At 40.6% G+C, this 9339-nt stretch overlaps 1 protein-coding gene and 1 long non-coding RNA gene across 9 annotated transcripts in view; one reads left to right on the top strand and one right to left on the bottom strand.

The window, feature by feature from the left end:
• The window catches only part of LOC116075267, a 6403-nt gene extending 1872 nt beyond the window's left edge, over positions 1–4531 (top strand). Inside the window, exons 2-3 of the long non-coding RNA XR_004112494.1 lie at positions 231–343; positions 4263–4531. This is a non-coding gene — a long non-coding RNA (uncharacterized LOC116075267). The remainder of the gene's footprint in view (positions 1–230; positions 344–4262) is intronic.
• Herc4 (HECT and RLD domain containing E3 ubiquitin protein ligase 4) overlaps positions 1–8507 on the bottom strand; it is a 71855-nt gene extending 63348 nt beyond the window's left edge. For 6 of the 8 annotated variants that reach the window (XM_031348317.1, XM_031348319.1, XM_031348320.1 and 3 more), the window contains exons 1-3: positions 8113–8507; positions 6590–6620; positions 5890–6193 (exon numbers count right to left, since the gene is read on the bottom strand). In XM_031348317.1, the coding sequence (XP_031204177.1) occupies positions 5890–6115 (226 nt within the window). In that variant the 5' untranslated portion in view covers positions 6116–6193; positions 6590–6620; positions 8113–8507. Of the gene's footprint in view, positions 1–2260; positions 2385–5889; positions 6194–6589; positions 6621–6836; positions 6964–7549; positions 7648–8112 lie in introns of those variants that run through there. The other 2 variants (XM_031348318.1, XM_031348322.1) reach the window with 2 other exon arrangements.
• Positions 8508–9339: the final 832 nt, after the last annotated feature.

The raw sequence follows: 9339 nt of genomic DNA, 5'->3' as shown, positions 1-9339 counted from the left end.
TTTCTGAGTTCGAGGACAGCCTGGTCTTCAGAGCTACACAGAGAAACCCTGTCTCGGAAAAACCAAAACCAAAACCAAAACCAAAACCAAAAACAAAAAACAAAAAACTATACCAGGCTAGAAAATAAGACAGAAGACTAAGTCCAGATAAATAAAATTTTAGTAGTACTAATGGTTAGGAAATTTCCCTTTTATAACTAGAACAAATTTGTTTTGATTTTTGTTGTGAGAATGTATCTCTAGGCTGATCCAGTGCCACAGAGCTCCATACTCAAATACTGCTGGGAGAGAGCTGGTCTCCAGGAGTGCTGACACACTTGTGAGCACACCCCTGTGAGCACAGGTAAGACTACCACTTCTGGGCTGGCGAGATGCCTCAGCAGGTAAGAGCACTGACTGCTCTTCCAAAGGTCCTGAGTTCAAATTCCAGCAACCACATGGTGGCTCACAACCACCCATAACGAGATCTGATGCCCTCTTCTGGGGTGTCTGAAGACAGCTACAGTGTATTTAATTATAATAATAATAAAAGACTACCACTGCTCAAATTCCTGGCCCAAGAGGGACCAAGGAACAGCTGGGGACAGGATCCTTCCAGTTTCTGTCTGCATCCCGGAGCTGACCCTGTGCCACAGCTCTCCATACCCAAATTCCTCCTGGAGAGAACTGGTCTCCAGGAGTGCTGACACACAGGCTTGCAGGAGGGACAAGCCACAGTCAGAGACACCAAGACCAGCTAGCACAAGAGAATGTATCTCTATATAACATAGTCTGGTATCCAATTCTTTATCCTTATGTTGTAAACCCAGTGCTGAAATTACAAGTAAGCACACCAGGTCTAGCAAATTTTTTATATTTTTATATACTGTCTACACACAGTACTGTTTTCCTTGTGTGTATTATTGCCTTGCTTTCTATCAACAAAGTGTGGGTCCAGAGAAACAAAAAGGAGAGAACAGAGGCTTGCTACCGTATACGGCTCCTTTCACTGATCATCCCACACAATCTCACCCAAATCATGTTTACTGTCACAATGTCTGTGTCATAATATGCTTTATAGTTTAGAAAAATGGGTATCACTTTTATTTCTTCAAAACAACTTTAACACAGAGCATATGAGAATAATGCTACATATATACTGAGAATGGAACCTTAAGAAGTCTCTAAGTAAAATAGGTATGGTGGTGTATTTTCTTTAATCCCAGCACACAGAAGGCAGAAGCAGGCAGATCTCTACTAAACTGGAGGCAAGCTATATAGCAAATTCAAGGCCAGCCAGAGGTTCATAGTGAGACCTTATCTCAAAAACTAGAACAAAATCTCTGAGTAATAATACAAACTGACTCCTCAGGCTGTCATCTTAATTTAATCCTTGGTATTCGCCCAAACTGTGAAACCAAATCCTACCACATTTGTGTGTATGTGTGTGTGTGTGTGTGTGTGTGTGTGTGTGTGTGAGAGAGAGAGAGAGAGAGAAAGATGGGAATGGTATTTTGATTTCTCCTTTTGTATTTTTGAGGGAGGATCTTGTAGCTCAGAAAAACCTCCAACCTATGATCCCCCTGCCTCAACTTTTAGAGTGCTGTAGGACAAGCCAATCATATAAACATACTAATATGCCAAACACAAAGAAAATCTCTCTCCCCCTCCCTCTCCCTCTGTGTGTGTCTGCTCTTTCTCTCTCTGTGTGTGTCTCTGTGTGTGAGAGAGTTTTATAAAGCATAAACCAATGCATCCCAGAGACAGACAGCCTTGACACAACATAACTAAGTAACCTAAGTTCTAATGCCAGCCACCCTATCAACCCTGCATGACAATTACTACAGACTTCTGATAGACCAGCACAACAGTCAAGACAATAAAGGAATAAATGATAATACAAAACAAAAATAAGAAAAGTGAGCTTTGTCTATCTAGATATTCTTGGGGCTGGGTGTAGTAAGTGTCAGAGTGCTTGCTTAGCATGCATGTGGCCCTCGGTTTGATTTACAGCCTAACAAAAGAAGTAAGAATACTGCTCCTACCACACCGTGGCATTATGCAATCTTGGTAAAATAATGACTTACTTCAACAGGCCATCTAATAGAATGGCAAAGAAACAATCTGCACTAGTATTTGATCTGCCTCAAAGAAGACATTATTGTAAATAATGCTAAACATAAGCACAATCTAGTGAATAAAGTAGGAGACTGGTAGGCTTAAGCTTTCAGATCAATTGACAGCTGCTCACCAGCCACCTGCTGTTTGACAAGTTACTTACCAACTTGTGCTGCCATTTCTCCGAAAACTTATCCCCTAAGGTGATAATTCTTGCAATTTGTGTCACAAGCACTTTGAAAGGAACCATGAATTATTGTGTAATGCTCTTGATATTCCTCAGATGTGGGGTCCTACACAAAGTAAAGTAGTATTACACATCTCTCTAACAGTAGCGTCTGTTTGCATTATGACTCCCCTACACTTGAGCTGTGACTCCGGGGCACTGATCTTTCTCATAGTGCTTGAAGCCACGCCTGACATCCTGACCTAGGTAATTCTTTTTTCCAAGTCTTTGCATAGCCTACATCTTTCTCTTCCTTAGAAGGTATTATGAAAACTATGATTTAAGAAACCCAGTGAGCTTCAATCTTGTATGTTTTGATAAAATAAGAAATATGTGAGATAATTTGGTATTTCTAACCTGCAAATTACCATAGTTATGTATTTCCTACACTATTTTTTAAAAATCCAACTGTATATAAAAGCACATTTCATTTATAGATTTATGTTTTATGAACAGAAAGAATAGGTCAGAAAGTGAGGAATCAAGAAAGGGAAGCAAGGAGCTACTGTTGTGACCAAAATGCTTTCACCAAAATGACTAACAGCAGGAAGTGTGTGTGCATCAAATGAGATACTCCATTTGAAAGAACTTGGAAAACCACAGAAAGCTACTGAAAGACACTCTTTAACAAAATTATAACATCATTTACAATCAAAAAATAGCTTAGTATTGCTCTTGTCAACAAGTTATAACTAAATATATTGTGACTAAACAAACCTGTTAGGAAAAATGTACTTTTAACAAATTACTTTTAAATCTTCCTAAGTAAATCTAGAAGTATGTAAATAAAACCATTTAAATGGACAGATATAACACACTGAATAAATGTATTTATTTGTAAGCTATGAATTAAGAAACCAAGAAACTAGCTTTAAAAAATATTTTAAAAAGTTCTTATGTAGGAAAAAAATGCATGAAGGTGAAAAAGACATTCATTTTTCTAGCACTAATTCAGGAAGAGCTAGCAATTAGGTCATCCCTATGTAAGAGACCAGAGATGGACATGGACTTAACTCATATTCTTGGTATAATAAAAGAAGTCAGAATGTCAGAAAGTGTGTATATGATTCCCAAAATATCCAGAATGGAAAACTTTCCCAACAGGTGCCAGGTCCAAACTACTAAGCAGCAAAGCCAACTCCTACAGTAAGCCACAGACTGGAGAAGCTTATCCTTAATGCCACTAAGTTCTGCTCCCTCATTACAACTATGTGCTATGGTTATACAGCCAGTCTATGTAAAGAAATAACTCTTGGTTTTTCTCTTTCTTTGTGACTTAAGTAAATCTCTAATAAAAGAATTGTCTGTGACTCAGACATATAACGAGACTGGTCAATTATCAAGTCTTTAAAACCAACTAAATAAGTTCTAACAATTCCTTATCTTTAAACTCACCCCTCAAATCTAGCAATTTATAAAAGGAACAGGGGAAAAGCACATTTAAAACATTGAAGAATCATTCCAAAAAGAATTTTAGTTAAAACCTTATTAAAATTTACCACTCATGTACTTGAAACAAAACAAAACAAAAAAATGAGGTTGAAAGCTGGAATCGTCATAGCAATCACACCTCCTTGAGTTCCTGTTTTTCCATTTCTGTAGCCTAGTTACACTTCCAGGTATCAGAGAATCAGGACTTTTGTTTAGATCAGAGCCCTCCTGCTCCCTCACCAACCCCTTTTATAAAATTCTAGCACCAGACTTATTTACTAGCTATTTACAAAGCTACAGACAGAATTAAAACTTAAACCATTATTCCTTTAATTCAGTCACACATATCTTTCTCATCACTCAAATTCCCAAGGCTTGAAGTACATATAATATCATGGGAAATTTCAACTCTCTTTAGTTACTTCATTTATGTATGTCTTAACTCCGAATTGAAGCTCCAAATCTCTGAAAAACCAAGCTCTTTTTTCTTTCCTTTTGCCTTTTCTAGGGACTGTTTCGTATGGACACCAGAGTCAATCTAAAGTGGAAGTACAGTCTTCAACTTTGCATTACTAAAGAATGCTTCCGGGATGAATTCACAGAAGACAGAGATGTCACAATACAGTCATCACAATGTCAACAAGACCAAAAAGCACTCAGCTTTCCCCAAACTCATCCACGCAGTTTAAGCAATTCTTCCTACTGGTACATGTGGGGATGGGGAAGGGGGTGAGAAGGGCTCTAAGCAACATTAAATTCACATTTAAAATTCCTAAACTTCAGTAAGTTACAGTAAGCATACTGACAACTCCTACACCTACTATGTAGTTCCAAGACCATGAAAACCTCAACATCATAAGGTAGCATTGCCACATGAGCACAATGTACAGGTAGATTACCACCCACAACCACCTCAAGGCCCAAGACTGGGAAAATTTGGTATGATTCTTTAAGAGAGTCTCTCGTGAAATGTAATGCAAGAACATTCATTTACTTTGAATTCTACAATAATTACCCCTATCTTATTAAGGAAACGCTCTCTTTCATTAAAATCAAGTTGTGTGTCATGAAGCAATAAGTACATGTTATGAGATGAGATTAAGACCCTACCCACAAAGAATAAAAGCTACAGTATGAGTATTAGTAGTTAAGGATGGTAATGGTGGTGAGATGGTATGAAAGATATTTCAATTTGTTGCCTCAATTTTTATACCAACATTGATCTCTCAAAACAAGGCTACCAGAAACAAAAATCAAAACAACAAAAAAACAAAGCAAAAAAACAAAAAGAAAACCAACCAACCACCAAACACCTTCTACAATGAGATGACAGAGAAAAAGGATTGCCACAGGGAACACCTAAGTGTCATTACTGTGAAACGGAGCACAGCAGCTCTCTCCTGAATTTACTACCGTCCAGTAGTAGCTTTTGGTTATCACAACTGAGAGTAAAGTATCTAACAGTTCCACCCCAAATGTGTTACTATCTAATTTTAAATACAACATCTAGATAAACACCATGAAATCTGACCAAATGTTTCCAATGCTCATTACCTGATAAATTATTCTACACTTTGCTTAGATCTCTCTCCATAGTCAGACCACCTTACATTCACAACCCTTTAAAAAGCTAGCCCCGAAATGGTAGAAGCAGCAATTAGGGGATTGGACAGTATTTCTAACTAAGCAAAACAAAAATCACAGAATAATTAAGGAATAACTTATGCAAGTAAATGAAAATAAAAAGCTTTTACCATCCCCCCACAAGTACAGAATCATCACAGAGAACAAATTAGGAATTCAAAATCTGTTCAAGAAAGCTGAACTTATAAAGATTTTAATAACTTTAAGTCTGTGCAAAAGAAACAAACACTGAAGTCTAGGGGTTTTTGTTACTGTTTTCAACCACATACAATCAGTGGTCATACTAGTAGTAGTAGTAAAAACAAACAAACAAACAAAAAACCCCACAAACCAATGTAATTAAGAAGCATGGTAAAGTCAAGAGTATGTTTAACTCTTACTTTGCTTTTAAATCTTGAAAAGGCCTGTAAGTTTAGGATTTACAGCAGCCATAGAAAACACCATTTCAAGAGTAAAATGATCAATTATTAGAATAGAAAAATCTCCCTTACCTGGTTTCTTTCTGGACTTCTCATGACCTAGCTGTCCTAGATCATTACATCCACATGTGTACACAGTTCCGTCATCCAGGACAAACACAGTATGTCTCAGTCCACATCCTACATCTCGGACCTTTTTATTTACGAAAAAGTCACTTTTCCTGGGCTCTAGTACAATTTCTTCATCAATCCCACCCAAACCTAGTTGTCCATAGGATGCATTCCCCCAGCACAACATGCTTGTAATGATGTTGGTCTTCCAGCTTCAATACAAGAGTCCCTTCTGAAACGCTGGAAACTTGGAGGTACCCTATGTCTGAGAAGAAAGAACAAAAGTTAGTAAGACGTCAAAGAAAGCTGCTCTCTCATCAAGTGTTAAGCTAAAATGAGGACTGCAATTTAATATTTATAATATGCTTCAGGGTTACATTTCAGGGCTCTCATTTTTAAAAGATCATATACAAATGTTTAGGAAATGACATCACCTTCTACTATTCTTTGCAAAACTTAAGACAGTAACTGGCTTTGACTCTGTTATATAACCTGGTAGTAAGTACTCTAATGAAATTAGAGTTTTTTTCCTTAAATACATTTAATGAGAACAGTAAATAAGGCATGTGCTCAATGCCCAAACAAGAAATATCCAGCCAACTGCAGAAACATAATCTTGTAGTCTCCCATAGCCCACAAAATCCAAAAATCTGATACCTACCTCCACATCAACAGAAAACTGAAGTCCTTATCTGTAACATAAATAAAACCAATAATGGAACTTTAGAAAAAAAATAACAATTTAAACTAGACTTCTCGTTATTTATACTAATAAGCTATATACAAAATTAGAAGTTATCAAGTCGTAATTTTAAAACAATCGACAACTCACTTGATAAGTCAAAATGCTAGCATCGAGCCCTACTAATTTAATTTTAAAACCAAATCGATGTGATTATAATACATACCTCCAGGACAATTATTTGAAGATGAAAAACAAATTGTAAACAATCCCAGGACTGCTGATTTTTTCCCAAATAAGAACAGATTGGAGGCGGGGTTAACATATAATAGGAAAATCTATATAACTTCCGCCTGTGAAAGACATACATGAGGGGCTGAGAGAAGTCTCAAAGGTTAAAGGGACTGCCTGCTCTTTTACAGGATGCTGATTCAATTCCCAGCACCCACATGATTGCTCTGTTTGTGTGTAACTCCTCCCTGGCAATCAATCCTACGCCCTCTTCTGGCCTCCAGCACTAGGCGCATACAAGATGCAAAAACAAGTGAGGGAAACCTTCATTAACATAAAAAAAAGACTCAAGTGGGTCCTTGTCGTCTAAACCTTCACATTTCTTTAAAAAAAAAAAAACTAAAAATAAAAAAAAAACCCTACAGTGCTTTTTTTATTTTGTTTTTTGAGACAGGGTTTCTCTTTCTCTGTATAGCTCAGGCTGTCCTGGTACTCAGAAATCCACCTGCCTCTGCCTCCCAAGTGCTGGGATTAAAGGCGTGCGCCACCACTGCCCAGCAACACGGTGCATTATTAAAAAGCATTAATAGACGTCAGTCTTATCCTTGCTGTCCAAAATCACCTCAATTCCTTTCACTGAATCTGAGGTTTCAAAACGTAATTTTCCTGCATTAATGTTTATTTAGAAAAGTGCTGAAGCTGTCTCACTCCATTCCGGTCAGCAGAAGTTTGACTTCATCCCTTTGGGACACCCAAATTCGAGAGTTCCAGAGAGTTCTGCATTGTCTTTCCGGATCTCTTTTTTTCTAGCATAAGACAGGAACATATCTCCGATTACAATGCGCTTCGTTTGGGCACCCTTTTTTTTTTCCCCGTCCAAAAGTCAGAACCCGTATTGGAAAGACGTTCTCTCGCCAGCAACAGGTAAGAGAACGGAAAGCAGTTTGGTTTCCTCTTTTCCCTAACCATGCACCTCATGATTAGCTCCCCGGCGGCCCCGGGCAAGAGAGGAATGGGCTGCACACGCCCAGCCTCGCGGGCCGAGCCAGCCAAACTCCCGCAGCTACCGGCGAGCCGGGCAGAGAGAGTCCGCCCCACCGGGCTCGGCCCCAGGGAGACAGAGACAGAGAGAGAGAGAGAGAACCTTTCCCCGAGGGCGGTGCAACCCTCTGGCCCCGGTAAACGCTGAGGACGCTGGCGCCCTTCACCAAGGCCCCAGCGGAGCTCGCCTCCGTCACACTAACCCCGAACCCACGGAGGCAACGACTCACCCGGTCTCACAGGGCAGGCAGAGCCCTAGGCGATGGAGGACGGACGCTCCCTGGACCTCTGGGCGGCTCTCCAGCTCCCGAGACCTCCCTCCTTCAACCGGCCGCGGCGATCCCCACGGTTCCTCCGGCGTCCCGGCCGCAGCTCCGCTGCCTCTGCTGCCCGGCTTTTCCGCCCACCCCCACCCCGTGAAACTTTCCCAGGCTCCTCAGAGAAAAGCTGCCGCCAGCACTCGCCGGACCCGAGAGACAGCCGTCAGCGACCCGGATGGAGCGGGAGGGGACGGGCTGGCGGCGAGCAGGGCGGAGAACACGAGGGGTGGAGAAGAGTCGAGGGAGAGGCTGGCGACCAGGCAGAGGGGCGGTGGTTTCGCGGGGGAGGAGGGGGGGAAGGGGGGGAAGGGCCGGCCGGAAGTGAGCCGCGGAGCATGCGCGACCCCGCCCACTTCCCCATTCGGGCGCCTGCGCGGAGAGGCCACCCAGGGTTCTTCTGAGCCAGGAGCCTGCGTAGTGTGGCTGTTCCCTGCTCCAAGACGGTGATGGCTAGAAGCTGTCAAATGTTTTTTTTTTTTTCCTTTTCTTTTTTTCTTTGTCGGCGTTTTTTTTTTTTTATTTTGTTTTGTTTTTTAACAATGCTTCGGCGTGGACAAATCCGAGTGAAATGAAAATTTCGTTTTGGTCTGTCTCTCTGCTTGTAGGGTTTAGCTTGTTCATAGTCTTCTTGGACGTTTTCCTAATAGTGGTTTTTGAAGTAGCGGGCGAAACCGTCACAAATAGGGTTAGAAAAGCCGATGGCTCATTTTAAACCCTTAAACTCAACCTGAGCCTGATTTGAACGTGTGAGATATATTGATAGCAATGGAGCAATGGCTTAGCCTACTCTTACTAAATGTCAACATCTTTGCTTCAGGTTCCGGAACGGTGTTGGCTTGCGTTTTCAGCTAACTCCTTGGAAGATAGGAGGTTAAATTGCTCAACTTCTTTCACTCAGAGAAAAACAGGGCTTACAGCTACAGTTCCTGTTTCATGAAAACGAACTCCAGATTTCACAAGCCAATTTTAAACATCATCTTGATACTAAATCTGTCTGTTGTGTCTCAAAAAAGGACCCAGTGAATGAATGAATGGAGGACAATTTGTTGGGGCAAGAAAAAAAGATTTGCTCGGTAAGACTCCCAAGACCAAGAGCATGGAGTAGCTTGCTGACATTTTAACCTTTTAAACACAGGT

This window comes from Mastomys coucha, unplaced genomic scaffold, assembly GCF_008632895.1.
Source record: "Mastomys coucha isolate ucsf_1 unplaced genomic scaffold, UCSF_Mcou_1 pScaffold3, whole genome shotgun sequence".
NCBI classification, from domain to species: domain Eukaryota; kingdom Metazoa; phylum Chordata; class Mammalia; order Rodentia; family Muridae; genus Mastomys; species Mastomys coucha.
Note: the sequence above shows the minus strand (reverse complement) of the source record. Positions and strands in the feature narration are given on the sequence as shown.